Source organism: Falco biarmicus, chromosome 8 (genome assembly GCF_023638135.1).
Source record: "Falco biarmicus isolate bFalBia1 chromosome 8, bFalBia1.pri, whole genome shotgun sequence".
Classification (NCBI taxonomy): domain Eukaryota; kingdom Metazoa; phylum Chordata; class Aves; order Falconiformes; family Falconidae; genus Falco; species Falco biarmicus.
Genome location: NC_079295.1, coordinates 25,919,658 through 25,944,725, shown reverse-complemented (window position 1 = coordinate 25,944,725; position 25,068 = coordinate 25,919,658). Strand labels below are relative to the sequence as shown.

Sequence of the window (25,068 nt, the reverse complement as noted above, 5' to 3'; positions counted from 1 at the left end):
GGGCCATGAAGCAGGCAGAAGGAGAAAGAACTTAGTGGGAGTGAAAGCAAAAAACTGGAATGCATTATATTAAGACTGGTCTTAGTATAACCAAAAAGTTGTAAGCAAGATTTCAAAAAGCAATTAAAAGCAAATCAAGTTAGGTCATTGCAGGACAGCAGCTTCAAAAAAAGTTGCTTGTGTTGTTTTAGCAGGGGCTTGCACTTTTACAGGGCGTTATTATCTATATGCAGTACCATGAATAAGACTGATTTTGAAAAGCTCACAATGAGGCAAACGCTTAAGTTTTAAGTATCTTTTTTCTTCTGAAAACTAAGATATTCCAGAATTTATAGTGGGCTTAATGCATGTTGAAAAAGATATATACTAATAGCCTTTCTGGTTCAAAACACACGGTAAAATACTCCAATTACGAAGGATTTTGGTTTTTAATTAATAAAACATTGGTAACAACTCCACATACCCCACTGAGAAGCCAGAAAGCAGATAAGGATGGTTAGTTGACAACTGGTTTTCAAGGATTCATTTAAAAATTTCAACAGTTTAAATTTAAACTACTTCCTATTTATTTATTGTTTTCTCCTCAAAGGCACACAGCTCTCCTGGGGGAACATGCCTTATCCAGAGACACTCCATGACACTTTCCGCCTCCACGACACTGCTTCATCCCTCTTATCCCCTAGTCCTCCCCCTCATCCAAGGACAATCATCTTTCAGTAAAAGTCTTCCCATGAGAGCCCCACAGCGTGAGCCCTGGAAACCGGGTAAGGCCAAAGCACACATGGAAGAACAAGCCATAGATATGGGAAGGATTGGACATTCAGGTGTAGGTGAATGACCAAAAGTATGGAAGCAGCTATATGTCACAGCTGGACACTGTAAAAACTGAAGGACAGTATGCGTGCATGCATGTGTATAGGGAGGAGAGAATAAATATCTTCTAAGAGCTGCTAGCGATCTGGTAAATATTACATGCTGGGCAAGCTACCAACTCTTGCACTCTGATTTCCAGTGCTGGGCCTGGTTTCAAAGGATTGTAAGGTCATTTGACTACCTCTGTTTGAATTAACAAGAGTTTGATCCAGGCCCCAGATAGGTCCCATTTTATCTCAATACACACCAAGAATGAGAGAAATGGGCTCAGAGCTGAGATGGAAAGGTTTGAGGTAAAACTGCCTGTTCCAGACCTTCAGCAGCACATGAAAGAGGGCACAAGCCATGAAGGAAAACATTGTGAAAAGGGCAGGAATTTTGCTGGGAAAAGCTTTATGTGTGAATGAGAAAGCTGCAAAACCAAAAGCTGTTTGTGATGCCATCATCTTGACACTGAAGATACAGAATTTGCTTCTGCTCTGCTAAAAAAACCCCAAAGCTGTTGCGAAAGTGTTTTGGCAGAGATGCCTAACACAGCTTGGGGAGAGGGCATTAGACAAAACAAAACAAAAAGACTCCGTAAGTGAACATCACATTCAAATTAACATACATACATATATATACACATACAAATCAAAGACAAAAATGCCAGCTGTCCTACCTGGGAGGCCTGAAACTTCATTGAGTGACTTCTTGCAAATATATGGAAGCGGAGTCCCACAGTGGTGACTCTGCCACTGACCTGAGGCAGCATTCATCATCACACAACTAGTCCCATCCAGTGGAGACAAACTCTGCATATCTACAGACAGGAAAAAATAAAAATAGAAGAGCACAAGTTACCAAACAGTAAGGTAATGACTGCTTCTTTTTTCTATTGCTTTTCAATACGAGAATAATATACTTTACATGGTACAGCACCTTGTATATTAACAACACAACTTGCTTTGAATGAAGGCACCTGCCCTACCACAGGTCCCACAGAAAGGTTTTTGTAAGAGGAAGTTTCAGAATCAAGGAATCTGGACTTCTTTTCTGATGTTTAATCATAGAACCAGGAGGAATGTTCTATTTACAATACAACAAACCCCTGGCTGAGCATTTTCCCAGACTAGAAATATCTCAGGGGAGAACCCTTTTTGCAGCCCTCTGTTTCCTCTGGCAGCCCCTTTCCAGCTCCACTCCAAACCCAGCTCCACACTCTTTCTCTCAATGCTAACCATAACCCTTACCTTAACTGAAATGTAAGACAAGGCCCCAAATTAAAAATATCACAAAGAAGAACCCTTTTTGCAGTCCCCAACTTCCCTTGGACCCCACTTCCAAGGGTACTTCTTGGCTTTTTCTTTCTTTGAGCCCCAATGCAACCCTAAGCTGTGTCTTACACAGAAAACCCCAGCTCCCCCTGCACTGGGCTCATTCAGTCTCACGTAGAAAAGGCTCAGGGTGGATCTTAGTTCTTCATCGGAGTGTACAAAAACGCCAGGGCCAGGCTCTTTTCAGAGGTGTACAGTGAAAGGACAAGAAGTAACGCGCACAACTTGCAGCTAGCAAAATTTCTGTTAGATACCAGAAAGTATTTTTCACAAGACTGGCAGACACTAATACGCCTGCCACTACTACAGACTAAATTATGTCACTGTAACTCAGGACAGTCTAGTCTCTAGCTCTGCATTACAGTCCTACAGTGTCATCAAAGTTCTAGAAGAAGGTTCAGCCAGTAGTACAGGCAGCAATGAAGTCCTTAACCTTTCCAAAGGACAGACCACATCTGGAAAATCTCACAGAAATTTCTTAGTAAAGCTTTCAAAGAAGGAACAGACACCGCTTCTCTTTTCACAGAATTCGCATTTCAGCACTATTCTAGAAAATGAAGGAAAGACAACTCCACTTAAAAAAAGGTCAAATTCAGCCTGAATGACAGAGCAGTATTAGCTGCGGTATTCCTGGTTATTATTCCTTCAGGATTCCCATATATACACATCCATGGCATACTTGTATCAATATTACAAATACTTGCTGAAAATTCCAAACAAACAAAGAGTCTCACCAATTCTACTAAGACCCTGGAAGTAACTGAGAAAGGTTTTTCAAAGGTTTTATACTTTCACCTTCGCCTTGAAATGAGCGTAAGCAACCTTGAAGTTTAAAATCACAAGTTAGGCTTCTAAGTAACGTCAGTCCTTCCACATACATCAGTAATTGTAATCTGAGGGAGGCCAATACCATTCTGTCAGTGGGAGAATTTAGCAGCTAGAGAAGCTGTAGATCCTTTACTAAAATGGACCTCAAAGATACTATTTAAGTTTTATCTTTTTAGAGATTTATCAACCTAATGATCAATGGCTAGGAGGAAAAGATGTTCCTGAACTTTTAACAGAAATGGAAGAACAGTGATTGTTTTGAAGAAGTCTGACAAAGTAAAAATAAAAATAATTAAAAAAAACCCAAAGCAAAATACTAGCTAACGTTGTGAATATTGTCAGTACCATGAGACACATCATTACCTGGATGCCAGTTGAGAAAATTCAAAGGTTTGTGATCTGACCACTGCCAACCTCCAGAAACGTCCAGTTGATTTAAGCCAATCCAAAAGATCTCAGCGACATCATCCTTAGCTGGAGATAGGTTTGTTTTTTAAGGAAACAATTAGTATAAAATGCTCATCCTTTATTGGTCTCAAATTCAAAAGGTGATCTGAAAGTGCATGCATTTTGGGAAAGAAAGACTGCTGCTATAATTGGACATGCAAACTTCCTTGAACTGAGGAGGAATTCACCCACACAAGTGGTCACTCCCAGTGCCTTCAAAGGTTTGTCTTTTGCTTTTATACTCCCAAAGGCACACTGGTAATTCCTCCAGGCCAAGCCTGAACATCAGTGAGGACAATTTCGTAACAAGTGTATAACATGCTGCGAAAACACAAACTGCCACTCTGGCCAGTATTTGAGATTTTGGGGACATTCTTCAGTACAAATATGAACAACAGCTAACCATTACAACGAAATAAAACAGATTAATTACTCACCCACCCCCCAAAACCCCACCCTCTAAAGTGAGATTAGCATCTTATTTTTACTACACAAATGAAATCACCACTGCATTTCAAGTAAAATTAAGTTTTAACCCAGAATTTTAAGGCAGAAACTAAAATGCTGTCTTCACTTTATGTTAATTTGTCAAGAATTCCTGATATTTATACGTGAATAATTACACCTACCTTGTATGTAACTTAATTCAGATGCATCTTGGATGCTAAGTAAATCTCCCCCTTGCCTCTTACATGAAATATAAGCTTCCTTCCAAGAAAGAGCAGACTGTGTATTAAACTGGTAGCAACTTTCAGACCCCGGATCATGTTCCCAGGCATCATGACAACCATCCTCTGTTTAAATGAAACAGAAGGTATTTGTAACTGCAACTATACTGAAACACCATTAAAGTTTCAAAAGAAAAATTAAAATACTGAAGGTCTATTGATTTTTATATTGGTAATCACACAGACTGCAGAGTGTGTGCTGATTGTCCTGTCAAGGCTGCAGTGGAAGAGGGACCTGCTTTTACCCAGCTTAAGAGCAACATGCTGTGCCAAGGTGGAGCCGCACATGTGTGAAGCGACAGAACGCTTTTAGGATATCTATTTAGAAACCAAACGTGCCTGGTTGTAAGCAGATTCCCCATTTTCCATCATGAGTATAATCTTCAGATGTGGCGCACCATTTCCCACCCGTATGCGTTTCATCCTGAATGCAGTCATGATGCCATGTCTTATTATACAGAAAGGGGAACTCACAGGGTTTTCCGTAAGAGTTCCCATCTTTGGTATAAACCTCTGCAGGAAAAAAAAGAAAATTAAGGAAGTAAACACAAGTTGCCCAGCACAGGAAAGGACAGCATACCAATATCACTGCTTGTACAGACACAGTTAACTTAAAAGCATGCAAATTGTACCTGTGGTCTTAAATAAAACACACTATCTTCTTGTTACAGACAATACACAGCAACGCCAGAACTTAAAGAAGTAAGAGAGGAAAATATTTTTCTGTACTTTTTCTTCCGAGTGGAGCATAATACAGCAGAAACTTGTTTCCCCCCTTCCTGGTAAGTTCAGAATAAATACATTGCCCTGTTGAAGTTCAGGTGGTTTGCACAGAGTCCTACAGAACAAGGCTCTAGGAATCAACAGATACAGGAGAGGGAAAACTTTTCAAACTGGAGCCTACTGGGCTCTTCAGACTGGCTACTTCGAATAATTCAAATACAAAGAAAATTCTGCTTTTAAATAGGATAAAGCAAGTTTTCATCACTTCTTCCAGCAAGTGACATTTCAGATAAGACTGGCTTCCATGGCAAGTGGACAGACTACCAGACCAAAGCAAATGGATGGTTCCTGACAGCCCAACATGCTGCGAGCTAGCAGCATGCACTGAATTTGACTGTACAGCCTACCAGCAAAAAAACTATCCTCAAACCTTGCTAACAGCAAAATTCCCATCACTACGAAGACAACAGTGTCAGGTCTGACAGAATTGGTTAATATTTCATCATTAAGTAGGCTCTGACTGAACTGTGGGGGGAGGAATTTAAACATGCTAAGAAATTCACCGGTAACAACTTCTGCAGTTGTGCATATTTATTTTTTATTAAAATTGGTTAAGGTTTCATAGTGTAATATCAGTATCTCTCTACAGCAAAACATTCTATTGCTTTACTGATCAGTCTTTTCATGTGATTAATACCTAAGAATGCATTGACAGACATACAGCAACAAGCCCTCAACAAAACAAAAAAACAATCCCCCAAACCCCCGTGCAAACTTACCATGGTAAGAATACCGACATATATCATCAGAGGATCTGTTGCTTCTCCACTGGTCTGTTGCATTTATGCTTGCAGTTACATAGGTACTCTTGATAGTCACTTTGTATTGAGATGCACCAAGGATGGAAGCATCAGCACATCGCCACCACAGCATTAGTTCTGAGTTACAATCAACCATTTTTAGGCGAGACGGCGATTTGGTGAATATATCAAGTCCCAGGCACTGCTTGGACCCCAAATGGAAGAGGCGATTCTGGGAAACCCATTTCCATAAAGCTTCACTTGTCTCCTTACAGTCATCTATCACTATCCGTGAGTTTTTAACTTGTATGCACTTGTCCAGTGTGTCATGCCGGATGCTAAAAGCATCGTTGCCTGTGTAAGAACAAATATCCACATATGGGTAAGATTCAGTATCACTTTCACAGGAAGTTAATTTTTAAAAGTATAATCACATTCTGAGACATGCTATCAGAAAAGTACAGCAGCTGCTGTTTGTACACTGCATTATCTCTTTTGTATAAGCCACACTAAGTACATTCTCCTGCTCTTCAGTGAGCATTCTTTACTTCTGGGGGAAAAGAAAAAAATCTCTTTCAAAGCCATTATAAAATGAGGAGAGATAAAATGAGGCTGTTTTCTAAGTCTAATCTTATCGGTGAGAATTCTTCCTTTAATTTTATCACACACTGATTGAATCTACCCCTAATTAATTTGCAAGCTTACTGGGTAAAGAAACGTATCTTCATGCCTACCTGCAAATGCAGTTACACAACAGGTACCATAAAATACAACTAATAATAACTTTTACTTAGCATGCATTTTTTTAAACTATGTATCATATATGATGCACAGCATGATAAGTTCATATGTAAACCAGTTTGTGGGTACAAACTGCAGTATTACTAAAATAACTGGCACTTCTTTTGGGAGAGAAATTTAGAATGAATATCCCACCAAAGATACCACACAGATTAGGAATATCATTTTTAAAATGACAGAAGCAGCTTAGTTTCATTTTCAGCTGTAATGTAGCTTGTCATTAAAAAGAAAAAAAATTGACAAAGCTTAGCACACAATTTGAAAAAGATATAGATTGCCCTACCGATACAAGCTGACGCCTCTGCCAGCATAAGAGCACTTCTGACAAGTGGCAGTAGGTTTAAGCTAACTGAGAAAAAAAGTCCCCTAGAACTACTTCTGTGCCAAAATAAAGATGGCCCCACAGTATAAAACTTACACTAACCAGGGTGAAATGGACCTTGGCTATCCCAGACCCACAAGGCTATCACTCTGCTGTTTAAATAAGGAATCTGCTGAGTAGTGTTTTGTATTTAATAGTAATGCATTGTCAATCACATTCCTACTGCGTTTTTTTAATATGACTTAATAATAGGTTTGGCTGAATGGCAAGGAAAATATTCAGCGACGTTATGCAGTGGATTGTACCACTGCTTCCCAGGATACTCGTGAATTTTCCACTGTGTAAGTGCCAAATAGTATCTAAATAGTATTGAGCTGGTCGAACTGTAAAGAAGAATCTCTAAGTCAGCCACCTACTGGAGTGACTTTTTCTAAATAGCACACTTCAAACCAACAGCCTCTTTCATCCTATTAACTAAGAAAGACATTCTAACAACCAAACCCGCTTTTGTGGCATCTTTCTACCCTGTGCTTTCTCATCACTATACCTGCTTTTTGCTCTTTATTCTCCCCCTCCAGACTTTCTTCTTTTTCAACTTCTTGTAACATGCTCTCACCCTCTGCTCAGTTCTTCCCTTTCCTCCTTCTTCTTTCACTTCTTCCCACACAACTCTCATACTGACATCAGGAAGAAAAACACTTTCTAAAATTTCCCCGGAAAAACTGCTGCTGCTGTCTCACCACATCTCTCGCAATTCATTAATACCGGTGCTCGGCTCCGGCAGTTCCACACTCTGGCCATGAACTTTTACTTGACATCAGCTACAAACCCCAGCCCGTCACTGTCAAAGATAGAACAATATGCGACGCGCAACCAGTTCACACAGAACTCAGCCTGGCCCCCCGCAGCGCGCACCGAGCCAGCAGCTCTGGTCTGCACGGGGAACCTTCCCACCTGCTTTCCGGGAACGGGGCAGGCTCCTTCCCCTCGCCCCGCGCACCAACCCGCGAAAGAGAACCTCGGCCCGACGCCCCGCGGGGGCCCTGCCCGAGCCGGGGGTCCTTCCCCTCCGGCTGCAGAAGGCCGAGGTCCCGCCGCCCGCCCGCCGCCGCGCAGCGCACCGCTCCGCGGCCCTGCCCGGCACCGGGAACGTGGCACCCGGGGGCGGCGGGGCAGCGGCTGGTTCCGCGGCGCCCCGCGCGGCAGCTCTGGGGGTTTTTCCTCCCTGTTCCGCTCCTCCCGCGAAGTTTCCCACGTCGTTGCCGCGCAGCTGGACTTTGCCACCCAGCGCAGCGCCCGCAGGCACCGGGACTCGCCGGGGCGGGAGGCCCGTCCCGCGCCGCGCCCCCGCCTCAGCCTCCCGCGGGGCGCAGAAGAGCCGTCCGCGCCCCCGTCGCCGCAGCGCACCCGCGCAGCGCCTCCCCCCTCGCAAGGCGAGCGCCCGGCTTACCGGCGGCGCCCCGGCGGGCCGCGCAGCACACGAGGAGCCAGGCGAGGCCGCAGGCGGCCGGGCAGAGCCGCGCCGCCCGCCCCATCCTCCCGCGGCGCGTAGGCTGCGCGGAGCGGGCGCGCTGCCGGGCTCGCTCTGCCGGAGCGTCGCGCCCGCCGCCGGCTGGCCGGGCCGCGAGCCGCCGCCCGATTGGCCCGCCCCGCGCAGCGTCACCTGTTGCCAGGAGCAGGGCGGCCGCGGGTTTGCGGGCAGGCGCGGGGCGGGGCCGGGCCGGGGCGGTGGCCGCGTGTGAGGGGCGGTGGCGAGGAAGGGCCGGCCCCGGCGGAGCGGGTACGGCTGCGGGAGCCGGGCGCGCCGAGCGGCAGGGGAGTCGCAAGTGGAAAAGTGAGAGTAAACCTGGGGCAAGCGAAGGGAAAGCGACGAGAGGAGGAAAAAAAAAAAGAGGAAAAGTGACGGAAAAAAAGAAGGAAAAAATGATGAAAACCCGAGGAAACCCGAAGAAAAACCCCCAAAAGCAGAGCTGAGTATTGCATGGCACATAAATTTGGAACAAGAAATCAAAAGCCTTCAGAAGCTCACAGAAGTGAAGAAAAGGCAAAAAGCAAAGAGAATGCAAACCAAAATTAATAAATAGCCGCAGACGCTGATGTGCAACACCTGAAAGCCGATCAAACAATACGTTTCCGCGCGTTCCCCGGCCGCCCGCACCCCCCGGGGCCGCCACCGCCGCGGCTCTGCGGGGGGCGGCCGCCACCACCCGGCCCTGCCCGACCCTGCGGGACCCTGCCTGGGGCGGCCCAGGCGGCTGCTGTCGCTGCCGGCGCCCCCCGGACCTTCGGGGATTGAAGGCGGGACCAGGTGCGGGCCGGGCAGCCCGGCCACCGTTCCCAGGAGTTTCCCGGTAGCTGCAGCCCGGATTGCAACTGCCTGACCCGCTTCTGCCAGGGAACGGGGAGGAGGGGGTGACGCTGGGAGCAGCCGGGGTGACCGCTGCTGGGAAAGCTGTGATGCTACAGGAAGTTCCAGAAACCAAAAATAAAAACACAAGGATGCGGAGAACCGGTTGGCCTGCAGGAGGAAAAGGGAGAGAAGGGAAACTGACAGAAAAAGAAGGGAAACTGACAGAAACTATGTGAAATAAAACTGTGGCTGTTTATAGCTGCGGGTTGGGTGATGCGGCGCTGACCTGGAAAGGCTGTATAGCTCGAACCCTAGCTGTGCAAGAAAGCACCTGCCAAGTCACAAAAAAAAAAATTCTTTTTGGCTAGGAAAATCTATTTTGATTAGACTTGAAGGGAAGGAAATACTAGATTTTCATAAAGTTGGGAAGTGCAATGTGCAATCTGTTTTATGCATTTCAAGCGTGCCCATTGCGTAGGAATCTGGACACCCGGGGAACTCAGGAGCTGTGGGTGTGCCAGACTGGGAACCGGGCAGAAAGACAGTGAACAAAACCAGGCGTCTGCCAGCGAGCAAATGTTCTCTCCTACTGGAAACCGCAGAGCAATACCTGGTTGCCAGGGTAGGAGCTGTTTGAAAAATCAGAAATCAGGGTCAGGCAGAGAGGGGTCTGCAGCTGCAGCAAAATCGAAGCCGTGCTACCAAAATGGTTATTATTAAGCTTTAAAGTCTCCATGCAGAGAGCAGGAGGCAGAAATTCCCTGCTGGTGAGCCTGATACAAAAGGAAGCTGTTGAAACTAAAATTAAATATGAGGTGGGACAGTGTTTCTTTTTAAATAAAACACACTAACAAGAAGCAGTAGGTGTGTGAACCCTGCACCCCCTTGAACCTTTCCAAATGCTTGCTATTATCAACGTAATAACTGTCCCGGTTTTGGTATGGAGAGTAGTGAAGAGCTTAACTTTGAAACTAACAGCATGTGATGCATACTTACTGAACATACACCAGCAACTCTGAAATCAACAGTACACTGTCTACTGAGTATGTATCAGCAAATAAGTATATTAACAGAGGGGATGTTCTGTTAAGGTATCTTAATGTATATAACATACAATCTCCAATGTGCGCTTCCAATTTGAGGTCCTGTTTCGTTTAACTGTTTATAAAATACTAGGCTGGATAACACAGGATCACACCCTGATCCTGACTCAAAAATTAAAGGATGTCCAAGGAAGGAAGGATTGCTGTTTTCACTGGTGCCTGTTCTTTTCAGTTTTGTGTGCCCTATACTTAAACTCTGTCATACATTAATGTAGGAGGAGATACGCAATGTATAGCCCTGGTGAGCCCACTAAAACACATCCCTGCCCTCTGCCCTCAGCCAAGCAAGCAGACAGATAAGAGTACACAGACTCACACCCATACAACTGTTTGGCTAAAGTGCTCTACACACAAAACCAGAAGTCCATGTTTTGGTGACAGAAGTTTAAAAAATTGAGAATTATTGAAAATCATGTGTAAACAGTAGTTTTACTGTTTTTCATATCGAGCATTTTTTAAAAAGCCTGAACAGAAATGCTTACTGTTTGGTTTGTTGTTTCTTTCCTTCGCCTTCTACTAAGATAAAATAGGTTGTGCTACAATGTTTTGTGGTCTGTGGGAATAATCAATGAAAAGTGAATATGCAGACTGTGGTTGTTAATCCTTCAGTGGGCTTGCACAGTATCTCTGCAGCTAACCAGATCTTGTGCACTCTGGTGCTGTGCAGTCCCCCACTAAGGCAAAGCACTGTCAGTCTTCCTGGCAGCCCGTGCAGGGCAAAACCCACCATGGCAACACTCATCTATGCAGGACACACTGACGCACAAACCAGTGCTACAGGAATTAGTAGGATCTGGACACTGGAAGATATTCTTTGATAATCTCATATCCCAAAATCTCAACTAGAAATCCACACAACCTACCCAGAAAAGCCAGCCCCCATGTCCATTACAACACTACCAGTTGCCACCAGTAACTTTCTAGGCTGCCAGCTCCTTGTCTGAGTAGTCAACATGCTTCTATTTCCCTAAAGAGCTGGTGCACATCAACAATTTTACAACTGCTATCTGTTTCTGGTATTAGTTCTGCATAACACTGCTACATGCACTTGGGGAATAGAGCTTGGGAAGCCATGGAATCATGGAATCATTTAGGTTTTTAAGATCATCAACTCCAACTATTAACCCAGCACTGCCAAGTCCACCACTAAGCTATGTCCCTAAGTCTTTTAGGACCTCTGGGGATGGTGATTCCACCACCTCCCTGGGCAGCCTGTTCCAATGTTTGACAATCTTTTTGGTGAAGAATTTTTTCTAATATCCAATCTAAACCTCCCCTGGCACAACTTGAGGCCATTTTCTCCCATCCTATCACTTGTTACTTGAGAGAAGAGACCTACACCCACCTTACTTTCAGGTCATTGTAGAGGGCAACAAGGTCTCCCCTGAGCCTCCTTTTCTCCAGGCTAAACAACCCCAGTTTCCTCAGCTGCTCCTCATATTGTGCTCTGGACCCTTCACCAACTTTGTTGCCCTTCCCTGGACCCACTCCAGCACCTCAATGTCTTTCTTGTTGTGAGGGGCCCAAAACTGAACACAGCATTCAAGGTGCAGCCTCACCAGTGCTGAGTACAGGGCGACAATCACTTCCCTTGTCCTGCTGGCCACACTGCTTCTGATACAAGCCAGGATGCTGTTGGCCTTCTTGGCCACCTGGGCACATGGCCAGCTTCTAGTCAGCTGGCTGTTGACCAACACCCTCAGGTCCTTTTCCACCAGGCAGCTTTCCAGCCACTCTTGCCCCAGCCTGTAGCTTTGCATGGGGTCGTTGCGACCCAAGCACAGGACCTGGCACTGAGCCTTGTTGAACCTCATGCAATTGGCCTTGTCCCATTGACCCAGCCTGTCCCTATCCCTCTGCAGAGCCTTCCTGCCCTCCAGCAGATCAACACTGCTGCCCAACTTGGTGTCATCTGTGAACAGTGAGGGTGCACTTGACCCAGAACTGGCCCCAGTACTGAGCCCTGGGGAACACCACTCGTGACCAGCTGCTGACTGGATTTAACTTCATTCACCACAACCCTTTGGGCTCAGCCATCCAGCCAGTTTTTTTCCCAGAGAAGCATATGCCCGTGGAAGCCATGAGCAGCCAATTTCTCCAGCAGAATACTGTGGGAAACGGTGTCAAAGGCTTTACAAAAGTCCAAGTAGACAACATCCACAGCCTTTCCCTCATCTACTAAGAGGGTCACCTTGTCACCCTCCAGAAGGAGATCAGGTTAGTGAAGCAGGACCTGCCTTTCACAAACCCATGGTGGCTGGGCATGATCACCTGGTTGTCCTGTATGTGCTGCATGATGACATTTACGATGATCTGCTCTGTCTCGTTCCACTCTGCCCCATGGTACAGCATCTTTCTTGTCCCCAGAAAGGTGAAAAGTTCCACACACCTCTTCTTAATGGAGCTAGCTTTCATAGGCAATATCTCAAACAACCTCTATTCTGCTGAATTTGCAGATCCTCTCCCTTGGGAAGACTCTTGGCCTCCTCTTGGCTGTAAAGGGTGTAATCACTCTGCAAACAAAATCAAAGAAACCAAACAGTAGTTTGGAAAGAACAGGGCAGGAAAAAATCAAAATCAGTGTATGTCATATGATAACCTATGGAACTCTAATACAGTTTTCTGTTAATTGAAAATGTAGGTTTGCACCAAAGCTGATAAAAATTATTACCCTTTTTAAAAGGATTTAGCCTAGCTTTATCAATAAGGCTTCTGCATTTAATGTGAGCTGCACAGCAGCGTTACTGACAGCATATTTGGCGAACAATTTCTTAATTGCAAATCACAAATATTATCACATCCCCATGAATACCTACGGCTCATTGCAAAGCAGCACTAATACCAGAGCAAACTTCAACCATGCCTACAGAGATAACCAAATACAGAATTTCAGATACAGGAGGGACCCAACCACAGAGCTGACAGTAATGCACAGCAGCCTTTTCTCTTGCTTCCAAGCAGCTTACTTTGCCTTTCCAGTCAAAAAAACCTTTCAAAGTGCCAACATCATGACTAAGAGCCTTGTATTTTTAGCAGGACTCTTTCTTGCTCGTCAATAGATAATTTATTTTATGCCCACATGTTTAGAACAGTAGCATTCCCTGGAGAAAGTGTCAACACCTGTCTACCCATAAATCTCCACCCTATCTCTCCTTGCTCACCACATGAAATAGAGACTTTGCATGAGCAACCTTTCTTCCTCTTTTACAATTGACACATTGTAATCCAGTTTTTCTGGCTAGGTTGAGAGCATCCACATGCCAGTGAGCACAAAGGGAATGCTGGAAAAGGATTTGCAATCTCCAGCATCTCCCAAGAGTGGGAAGAAGCTCTGGAGATGGCAATTTCTGCTCTTCGATCCCCCAGAAGTGACTTTGAAACTGTGACATCTGAACAGGGAACACTAGTTGTTTATTTCTTTCTTGACCTTGCAACATTGGTGCTTGCAATACCCAGGCCCTTACAGAAAAAAACCCCAAACTGAAACAAAACGAAACCTACCAAACAAACAAACAAAAACACCAAACAACCAAACAAATGAGGGCTTACAAGAACTGCAGGAGCAGAGTTATTTCCTGAGGTAGACGACTTTCTCTGAGAAAGCTGTGGTGCCCACAGAGCAGGCAGCAGACAAAGCTTTCAGTCCTGCCTAGACTGTGCTGCTGTTTGATGTTAGAACATGGCTCTGGTTTGAGTAAAGGGCCTGCTAACTGTTCAAAATATCAGCCCTGAACATGTTTAAAGATGGTCTAATGGAAAAAAAAAACTAGACAACTGCAACTTTTACCGTAAGCATGGCTAAAAGTCAAATGGTTCTTTTTGGACATATATACAAGTTTGGTTTGATTGAGTTAATCTCGTACATGGCTATGAAAAATATCACTAAAATTCAAAGAGGAGGTGGCAAACATCCAGCAACTGATTTGGATACAGAGGGATCGTATCCAGAGAGGTCTTTAAGCAATAACTTTGACTTGGTTTTGCATTAATTCCACCTGGATGGTCTTTTCTTCATGGACACTTTCTTTATTTGCTGGCTTGCTTTTTTAACTGGGTGTTGAGGACTTAATTATTTTTAAACAGTAAAGAATATTCTGCTTTTAGCAAAAAGGTAACACAAAGGGAAATGGCTTTTCTCTGTCATTGCTTTACATTTCCTCTTTCAGTGGCAGCAGCCTAAACTTTTAGCACATTATGAAACTGTCATATTGCACAGTAAACCTAAGATGAAATCATACACTCACTCAGCTGAAATTCTGTGTATTTCTTACATCTCTTTAACAATCTCTATATGAATCTTTGGCATGAGTTCCAAGGGTTTGAATTTTTTGTTGTATTTGAAGGGTCTATTATTGTTATGGATCCTTACATTTGACTTTCTCAAAGTGTTATCATTCCTAATAAATGTTGTTTATTAGGAATGTTATTACAGCATTTTAGATGTTATTACAGCATTTTAGAGACTGCTCTGTTTCTCCCACTGCAGAGAAACATGGTAGGTAACTTCCAGAAATAATAGAGTTACAAACGCTTATTCTAATACCAACCTCCTTTTTTTGCTCAAACGTGACAGTGCCAACTTCTGTAGGGCTGCCTCCAGCTCTGTCCTGCTGCATATACAAACTCAGATTAGAAAGGCCTACTGAAACACTAGAAACAGGTTTGAGAAATAAAACAAAGACAGGAGTGTGAACAGATCCACTCTGCGTCTGTGTCTATTGATAACAGGGAATGTCTTTCTCTGGGTGTTGGTTTGGCTTTGACTCCAGCTGGGATCTCTATGTGCTCCTGGAAAAACAACAGGAAAAAATAATACAAGCTGTACTTCAATATTCAGAGAACTGCTTAAAATCATAAAGTAAGTGGTAAATGATACTCTTCTGTTGCACTTTAAAAAAGGGTCTCTCACACCTGTAATGTGCAATTTTAATGGAAATTGTGCCTCAGTGCAATAGCTCTACTGGCAGTGTTAATATGCTCAATCTCCTCAAAAGCTGTTTTCTGTTGTCACTGTGCCAGTGTAGGATTATTACTCAAATTATGATTGTAGGAGCTGGCAACTGAATTGATATTTTGTACCACATGACATTTGTTGCAAAAAACATAGTTTGGAAGAATGGTTTAAAAGAACATCAGTTATAATTTGGGAAATGTTTTTAAGCAAATAAAAATTAATACATGTGGAAGAACTTTTAAATTTAAATGAAAAAGCTTTTTTTTTTTTTTTTTTCTTCTTTAGACATGCAAAGCAGAACAGTTCCCTAAACGTGCTGAGGAAGAGCCTGTGGTTTTGAGTCTCACATGATGTTCTGGAGTCAAAATTCAGCTTGTTGAACAGAAGAAGATAAGACCCTCCCCAACAGCACTCTCCAAAATGCCCCCATGGCCTTATATGTGACCAGAAAGGGGCAAACTTTCATCATGCAGCTGAGAGGACGGTATAAAGAGCAAAATTTCAGATTGATCAGGACTTGGGAGCACTTCTGAGATAAGAAGAGCTTGTGTGGAAAGGTTGGACTCACTGGGGACTAAACTGCTGGCATTTAAAGGTTGTGATTGATTAAGCTATGAACTGAAAAGCAGCAGGTGTGGGGAATGCACAGTTCAGTATGCCATCAGCAAAGGTTTAGGAATTGTACCTTTTTGAGAGCAGAAGAGGCCAGAGAGCAGAAATAAGGAATGGAAAACAGTGCCCTTCAAAGGGGAGATGAAGGAGGAAACAAACGCTGCGACAACATATACTTTTACAGAATTGCTAAAAATCCAGTGAATTAATGGAGTGAAGACAATGACATGCTAGACATTGCAGTATCAGAACATAAAATATACAGAAAAGATAGGAGTCACCTCTGCTGGTGATGGGGTAGTGAAATCTTGTAATGGGGTAGTGAGATCTTATAATGAAATCAAATGAACAATGTGGGGACCCAGCAGATGACACTGAATCCACATGGATCGAAATGCCAGCTTTGAGTGTGTGTGGTACTGAGTCTGCACACTGCCTGCCTATCCAGAAAGACAGAGAGGGTATGCTGAGAGAGATCAGATGGGCAAAGAGGGCTGGAAACAACTGAAACTGTACTTCAGGTAACCCCCATGTTATCTGGACACTGCAGCATTGGAATATAACACAGACTACATTCGACTCTGTCAATACTGCTTCACAGAGCCGTTGGACAGGGAAGCCACGGAAGAGATGCAGCCTTTCATTTAGTCCTCATTAATGTGCAAGATCTTGTCATACATCTTCAGCTCACGGTTGCTGTTCCTGTGTTTATATTCAAAATTCCCACAGGCTTGACAAAGGCCAAGCATTCCCAGCAGTTGCACCCAGTTTCAAAAGGGCCAGAGACATAAGAATTGAGAAAGTTTGTGAAGAGGAAAAAAAAGCAGCTAGGAACATTCATTTCTTAAACAGTAAATTCTTAAAGGTGGAACTGAGTTTCCTGAAGGATCCACAGTGCAGCATCAGTGTATGCCATCTACTAAAGTGTTGAGAACTGGTAAAAGGAAGTAGGCACAGCTAATCTCACCACAGGGTAGATTATTAGAAACAATGATGAAGTCATCTCCAAATGAAAATCACAGAAAGGATTGTAAACCGACATGTTAAAGGAAAGCACAGTGAAAGAACAATAAAAAAGTGTGAGCAGCAGCTAGCAAAAGGAATCCAAGCTAATGTTAAGTCTTTCCTTTCCACATCAAGACCAAGAAGGCTACTGGAGTCTGACAGATCAAATGACAACTGCAGAGTAAAAAAGAGGAGAGATCAAAACATTTCCAGAGAAGCTGAATGATATATTTGCATGTATTTGCTGGAATAAGCAGATGATCCCCGTATCTGAACCCTTCTTTCTGAGGGAGTCAGCAGAGACTTTGCCTGCAAGTGTTCTGTGAAAGGCTGTAACCAAAAGCATGCAGAGCAACAAAACCCCAGGCACCCAAGCTTTCTAAGTGAGTGCAGATAAGAAATAGCAGATCTTCTAATGGACCTACCTTTCTCTTCAAGCTTTCTCTGTGCCCAGAAACTGTAGCGTGTCAATGTGACACCAATCTCTAAAAAATCTCTAAAAAAAGATTCCAGGAGTGAAGTGAGGGGACAGGATGCTCAATACGGAAGACTGGCAAGCCTAACATCAGTGCCAGGCAAAGCAGTAGAAACTGCAAGAAAAGAGAGAATTAGTGTGCACCTGGATAAATATAATCTATTTATGTGCCAGCACATCTTCTCTTAATACAGTATTTACCTTCTAGGCTTCTAGACAGTTTTTTGATGAGGTCAGTAAGCACGCACATACAGTAGCGATCTGGCTGATATGGTCCACTGGTAATTTCTTGATCTGGATGAAAGCTCCTACTGGGTGAACAAATCAGCAGGCACTCCTAACTGGAACTTGCTGTTCACATTTTTCTATTGATTTGAGGGGGCTTTGTTGTAAAGGAATTATTTGTACCTTGCTCTTCATATTCCTGAGAGTGAGACTGAAAAAACTTTTGTTATTACCCAGAGCTTACATGAAGATGAGACTTGAACAAGAACTACCTGTCTGTGACTCAACACAGCAAAATTTGAGATAAAGTTTGTGGGTGGACAGTGCATACAAATGAGTTATAGAACTTCTCTCCGTGCTTGATGCCATGGGTAAATCAGGGAGAGACTATGAGAGTATTGCTATCAGCTTTTCATCACTGCACAAGTACTGCTGGTGAGCTGGTTTCATGTGCTTGACAGAATATGTGAGGGAGAACGTGGAAGATGAAGATAGCACAGAACAGCATAGATCCCTTATGACTCAGATCTGCAGTGCTCTGCACATGCACTAAGCATTAATAAGCTTCTAGAAAAAAACTTCAGAGTAGATTTTAAGCTATAAAGCCTTCAGGATTTTGGTCACTTCAGAGATCACCTCTGTGCATAATGTACTCCCATTGTAGAGATCATCAGTCGTGTCCAAGATGAACCTGTTCCTGGCTTTGATTTTGAGCCCACTCTCTTTCCTTTGCTGAGGCTGTCAAGGAGTAAGCCTGTGCTTATGGAGGACTTGCTTTGTAACACTGCATAAGTACCTCTAGTTACATTTTTAAATGCAAAAAACCCCAAAACACACCAAACAAACCCCCAAACCCTCAAAAAAACCCCCACCAAAAACCAGAAGGGAAAAGATAGTAATGCTATATAATCACTAAAATAACTAAATTGTACAGTTATTACTTTATTTGTATAGTCTTTATTCTCAATATACCTAAATAAATCATAAAATTCTAAAAATAAAATGGAGAATGAACCAAAGGTTATAGTGGTGAAGAAGATGCAACTGCGTGTAGAGTTCTAGTAAATGATCTATTTAATCCATGCTTAATTAAATAGCCCTGTTTCTTTAAGGAGCACATCTACATTTCTTTTTCTTTTTTGGGGGAAATAATATACCCACAGTAATAGTAACATTAATTGTTACATATATTCTATTAAACAGCAGCACTTCACTCTGTGAAATCCGTAAGTTTCTTAAGGTTTGTATTTCAAAGTGCTGAAACAGTCTGGCCATGCAGAATAACCTTGGGGCTGGATCTATCACAGGCAGCATTTAAATGCCCCAGTAGGAACCTGCGGCCCATATTTAGGGGCATGCACAAACTTTGGAAACTTAAAAAATCTCTTTACAACCATGGCCCTGGAATACTCAAGTAAATGAGTCAAAGAAGCACAGGATCTCTAGAGATCATCTAGTGCATCCTCCTGCTTAGAGCAGGCTCGGCTGAAGCAGGCTGCCCAGGGCTGTGCTCAGCTGCATTTTGAGTATCTCCATGGATGGAGATTCCACAACCTCTCTGGGCAATCTGCTTGAGTGTTTGACCACCACCACAGTAAAAATCGTTTTTCTTCTCTTTAAAAACTTCCTTGTATGTCCATTTGTGCCTATGGCCTCTTGTCCCTTCACTGAATGCCACTGAGGAGAGTCTGTTTACGTCTTCTTTATTCTCCCCAACTTCAGGTAGAGACATTGATAAAATCTCCCCGAGCCTTCTTTCCTCCAGCTGTCAGCCACTCCTCATGACAAATGCTCCAGTGCCTTGATGATATTTGTGGCTCTTCACTGGATTCGCTCCAGTAAATCCCTCTCTTTTCTGAACTGGGAACTCCAGAACTGGATCCAGCACTCCAGGTGGGTCTCAGCAGCGCTGAGTAGGGTGAAATGATCATCTGCCTTGACCAGCTGGCAATGCTCCTCCTGATGCAGTCCAGGATACTGCTGGCCGCCTTTGCTGCATGAGCACATTGCTGGCTCATGTTCAAGCTGGTGTTCACCAGGACTCCCATGTCCTTTTCTGTAAAGCCACTTCCGAGCTGGTTGGTCCCCAGACCTAGTCATGTATAGGGACATTACTCAGCAGGTACAGATTTCCTATTTCCCTTTGTTAAACTCCATGAGAGTCCTCTTGGCTGATGTCTCCAGCTTGTTGAGATCCCTCTAAATGGCAGCACAACCATCTGGTGTACCAGCTACTCCTCCCAGTCTTCAGCTCTCTGCAAACTTGCTGAGGGTGCACTCTGTTCCATTATCCAGGATCATTAATGAGGATGTTAAACATTACTGGCCCCAGTACTGGCCCCCAAGAGTACACCTTTAGGTACTGGCCTCCAGCTGGACTTTGTGCCACTGGTTATAATCCTTTGAGCCTGGTGTTTCAGCTGATTTTCAATCTGTGTCACTGTCCACTTGTCTAGTTAGCAGTTTGTTAGGGCGTATACTATGACAGCCAGCGATGAAAGACTTGCCAAAGTTAAGATGATTAACATTCTCTGTTCTTTCCTTGTCCACCAAGCCAGTAATTTCATCATAGGCAGCTATCAGGTTGGTCAGGCATGATTTTCCCTTCATAAATCCATACTGATGACTCCCAATCATCTTCATGTCCTTAATATATTTGGATATGGTTTCCAGAATGATTTGCTCCATCACCTTCCTGGATATCATGGTAAAGCTGACTGACCTGTAGTTCTCCACATCCTTCCTCCTTTTCTTCTTGAAGCTAGGCATGACATTTGTGTTGAACTTCCAGTCCTTTTCTGATCACTGTGACCTTTCAAAGGTACTTGAGATTGGCCTTGCAATGACATCTGCCAACTCCGTCAGCACTTGTGGATGCAGCCTGTTAGGACCCATGGACTTGTTTGCGTCCAATTTGTTTAAACATTTTGATCTTCTCTACTTAGGCTAAGTCTCCATTGCTCATTGGTCTCAATTCCTGAAAGCAAATCTTACTAGTAAAGACAGAGGTGAAGAAGGCATTGATCACCTCTGCCTTTTCCGTGTCCTTTGTTACCACCACCCCATGCAGCAGCAGGCCCACATTTCCTCTAGTCTTCCTTTTGCTGCTGATACACTTGCAGAAGTCTTGACAGTGCGGAGAGCTATTTAGCTCCTCACTTTTCTCTGAACTTTGCCAATGGACTTGTCCACTAGGAAAGTTCCCAGACAGAGAAAGAGAAGATGCTGTCATCCCATTTTTAACAAATATATAGGCAGTTCAGGCTGTTTCTTTGCTACGAAAGACTCAAATGCAGTCCCATTTTCTAAGAGGAATCTGGACCCACATTGATCCAGATTAATTCAGTAACTACTGGGCTAAAGCAAGTTCTCAGGGTCTCCTTTTGGAGCTTTATTAATTTTATTCAAAGCATTGAAATATTTATTAGAGCACCAAGTGGAATTTAAGTCTCCCTATTCCCTTTCCTGACAAATGAGTGCTGTCACTACTGGAGCACAGTCTCACTCATGTTCTCATTGCGACCTGTTGAATGTTTACTTATTGGTATAAAGTCCAATGGTTAGATTATATCCCCCTTATGAATCTAGCCCTTGACTACACAACGTGAAGTCTTCAGAAAGACAAAGTGCTAAAAGTATCTTGATTTTAACTTTAACTTGGGCACAGATGCAGAATGCAATTGTAATCCTACTTTAAAAATAGAATGATCCAACCACTAACTTCAGAAATGAATCCTTATGGCAACAATAACCATATTTGTTAAACCTAGCATTTATCTTTAACCTTTACTCCCACACACTTTTATAGCCATGGGCCCTGCCAGAGAGACATGACTGACACAGCAAAGTAGGAATAAGCAAAAGGGAAGCCAAGAGTCTTGACTTTAAAAGCAAAAGTTAGTGGAGACTCCAAATCTGAGTATATTTTATTCATCTAACAAAACATGTTTAAACACAAACGTTGGACGTAAAAAGAAAGCATGAGCAAACACAAACATAGTGCTAGAGATCACTTTAGGCAGAAGTTGCCTTCAATTAGTTTATTTTTATAAACAATACCATGGACTTTGAAAGATTGCTAATTCTGTAGTATAACACCATAATAACACTGTAATGAAACAAATTTGGATGGTAATCTCACATTTTTAACCCAATACATAACTGAAAATAGACCTGGTTTATCCATTTCATTACATCGTAGTTCTTCCTGTTACTGCTATTAGCCTGAACTGAGAACAAAAGTTACTCCAAGTTTAGTTGGAAAAAAGAACTTTGGAAATTAATTTTTACCAACAATTTTCTGGCAAAACATCTATCTGTCTGGCCTCAGAAGCATTCTGGAAACAGTGATGGAATGAGGTACTTCACACTGTTCTTGCAAGGGGGTTTCCCCTTGGTAACAAGGTGGTGTTTTGGCAACTTGCATGGTATTTGGCAATCATTTTCCCTAGACTGCCAGAGAGTATTCCCCCCTCCCCGCCCCACATTTTATGTGTGGAATACTCAAAGTGAAAAACAGGTGGGTCAGCCAAGATGACACAGTGATAGTAGTAACGCCAAGAAACAGAGACTGGACCTCCCCAGCTCCCAGCATCAGGCAAATCCTATGCCTGCCACCAAACAGCGCAAGTAAAACACACAGCTTCTCCTTTGCCCAGTTTTTCTCTGAAATAGAGAAATAAAGACTGGCTGATCCACAGATTCAGTGACTGACTATTGCTCTGATTTCATTTGGCTACTTTGTTATTAGTATTGTAACTGCCTAAGCAAAGAAACAGCAATGCATGCCTACACATCTTGAATATTCCATCTGTTGGATTTATTTGCTTGGTTAGAAGCTTGTTTTCTTACGATGGGAGGATGAAAGCAGCAGGACCCACAATCTAAGGCATCTCATAAAAATGGCACTTCACCAGCAGGAGTCAGGGTTGGGTCCCTTTTGCATTAATTTCTCTGCAAATGTGTGGATTTCCCCCCTAAACTCAAAGTGTATGGTAACATACTAAGACTCTTATTCATGGTCTCACACACACACACACACACACACACACACACACACGTTATATGAAAGCAAATAAAGATAGTTGCAATTAATCAGAGAATGGACAAGTTCAGAAGGTACTTCACCAGCTACTGTATGGCCTACTGGATAGGACTTTAGCTAAGCTTGTAATACCACCTACAGCATTAAAAAGTCAGATATGCACATCTCTGATATCAAATTAATTGTTAAACAATTCAGCTTTAACAATAATAAGATTTTTCTCTAACGATCTGAATCTAAAATTACTACACACTGAATTATGGGGAAGAAAACAAAAATCAGTTCAGCATCCCACATGATCTGTTTGTTTTAAACAATAATGCATTCTGCTACATCTATTTTGGCACTTACTTGCTAACAGCAGATGTCTCTGTGCTGCAACCAATGTATCAAGCAAGAAAAGAGCTCCAATATTAAGTAAATGGTGAAAGTTGTTCCTAAATTTCTTTCCTTCTCCCATCTTTGGGTTGCTTTTTTTGTACCAGGATATTGTTTTCCTTTAATCTCTTTTATCTGTTTCCATTTCATGCTATAGTTATAGCTAAGACTGGCCACAAGTTAAACACTGAACCGCACTGGAATTTGATGTAGTGCCCATATTTTAAGACTTCCATTCTTCTATACCTAAAACACCTGAAGCAGGGGAAAAAAACCCTGCACATACTGTATATCCACCTCTCTGGCCAGGTTATAGAGGAATGTTTAGAGCATCCAGGTAGAGTGAGATATAAATATGTCATAGCAGAGCCTACTGTCCAAAGACCACTATGCTTTTTTTCTCCCCCTTTTGCTATTTATATTTTCACATTAAGTGTCTGAATATTTATCACAGTAGCTTTTGAATATCATTTTCTAAGGCACAGTATGCAGTTTGATGCTCCTCTCCTCTTTACAGCTTTCAACATCCCCCCTTTCCTTATTGCAGAGTGATCAAGAGGCTGACAGCAGTCTTTTTTTCCTCCTCTATGATTTATATCACAATAAAGACATAACTTCTCTTCATTTCCTAAAGTCATCCCTTAATGTTAGACATATTTCAGCCTCAGGACTGCTGAATCTTACTACAGGGAGAAAACAAGTCTAAGACTGATTTGTTATTCATCTTGAGAAATTTAGTCATATATTCACAATTGTCTTCTCCTTTTCTGCTAAAAATAAAATCAACCGTGTATGTATTTCTTTTCCAAAGAGATCTACATTATTTTTCATATTTTTCCAGAATTTCATATGCATATTTCCAACTCAGTCTGTTCCCTAAAGGGTTAATAACTAGCAAATGGACTTCCCCAGCTGGTTTTGTTCAAAGTGCCGTCATCCCGCTGAATTCGGTCAACATCTATCAGAAACAAAGACATCAAACAAAACATACTAGGCTTCAGTATTCTCTTGTGAAGTTTTGGCCTCTAGCCAGAAAATTTCATTATTTTCTATGTAAGCTTTATTTTTCTTTCCCTGACCAGCAGTTAGTGTGGATCAAAAGAACAATTGCTTTAAAATGCAGTCATAAGAATAATAAACACTGGCACTGACATAGCACTGTGCACCTTAGGTTAAGTTTTGGATCTGTTTTGGGTGCCCTTCTATTTGGGAACACGCTCCAATCTGGGCTTTCTGGGGGCTCCAGGTTTTTTCAGCATCCCGTGACCGTTCCTGTGTCTCCAGAGGCAGAAAACCTCCTAGCTGTGTTACGGCTCTGTTTAAACACCATTTCCAGAAACACTGAGGAATGTCCATGTCAGAATTAATTTTCTTCTTTCTGGTGTTTGTTATCCAAATGGATTAAATGCGTCCAATTTCAAAAAGGAAAATTTTAATGATTTTATGATCCTGGTAGAACTGGGATCAACCATTCCTGCCTGTTCTCACAGCTTATGGCTTTGCTTTGAGCAACATGGGCTTTACAGCCTATCCAGCAGCTCTTGAACCAGATTTGGCCACAGATATGTTCCAGCAGACCCACATGGAGCTAGGAAAAGATATTTGTAAGCCTGCCAAAAGCTGCCCTGTAAAGTCAGTCCTATCTCAGTGCCTCCAACCAGGCGGCTGCTGTGCAGGAAGTTGCTGTTTCCACTAACGCTACGGCAGAGGAGACATTGCCGCCTCCTGCACAGAAGTGAGGGCTGCTGCTTCTCCCAGCAGGCTGTCCCCAGCTGAGGTCCAGCTCTGCACCTGCTGGGGCAACTGAACCACTCAAAGGTACATCACAGAGACACCTTCAGAGGACAACCCAAGTAAACAGATCATCAGGTGTCTGATCAGCTGGGTCTGTGGTTTCTCTTGGGGGAAACCAAAACCAAAACCAAAGAGAGTTTATTAAAAAAAAAACCACAACAAACACAACAAAAAAACCAAACAAGTTTTTCTTTTTTGCATGTATCTTTTTATTTTTGTGTTTTTCATGTAGACAATCTGGGCCTTCACTTCCTTTACCTTGGATGTGTATTTTAGGTACCCAGGGCAGG

General features: G+C 43.0%; 1 protein-coding gene across 1 annotated transcript in view; it reads right to left on the bottom strand.

Moving 5' to 3' along the window:
- LY75 (lymphocyte antigen 75) overlaps positions 1 to 8,467 on the bottom strand; it is a 46,497-nt gene extending 38,030 nt beyond the window's left edge. The window contains exons 1-6 of the mRNA XM_056349203.1: positions 8,289 to 8,467; positions 5,695 to 6,069; positions 4,532 to 4,705; positions 4,094 to 4,258; positions 3,381 to 3,491; positions 1,535 to 1,675 (exon numbers count right to left, since the gene is read on the bottom strand). Of these exons, the coding sequence (XP_056205178.1) occupies positions 1,535 to 1,675; positions 3,381 to 3,491; positions 4,094 to 4,258; positions 4,532 to 4,705; positions 5,695 to 6,069; positions 8,289 to 8,373 (1,051 nt within the window). The 5' untranslated portion in view covers positions 8,374 to 8,467. The remainder of the gene's footprint in view (positions 1 to 1,534; positions 1,676 to 3,380; positions 3,492 to 4,093; positions 4,259 to 4,531; positions 4,706 to 5,694; positions 6,070 to 8,288) is intronic.
- Between the last annotated feature and the right edge of the window lie 16,601 nt (positions 8,468 to 25,068).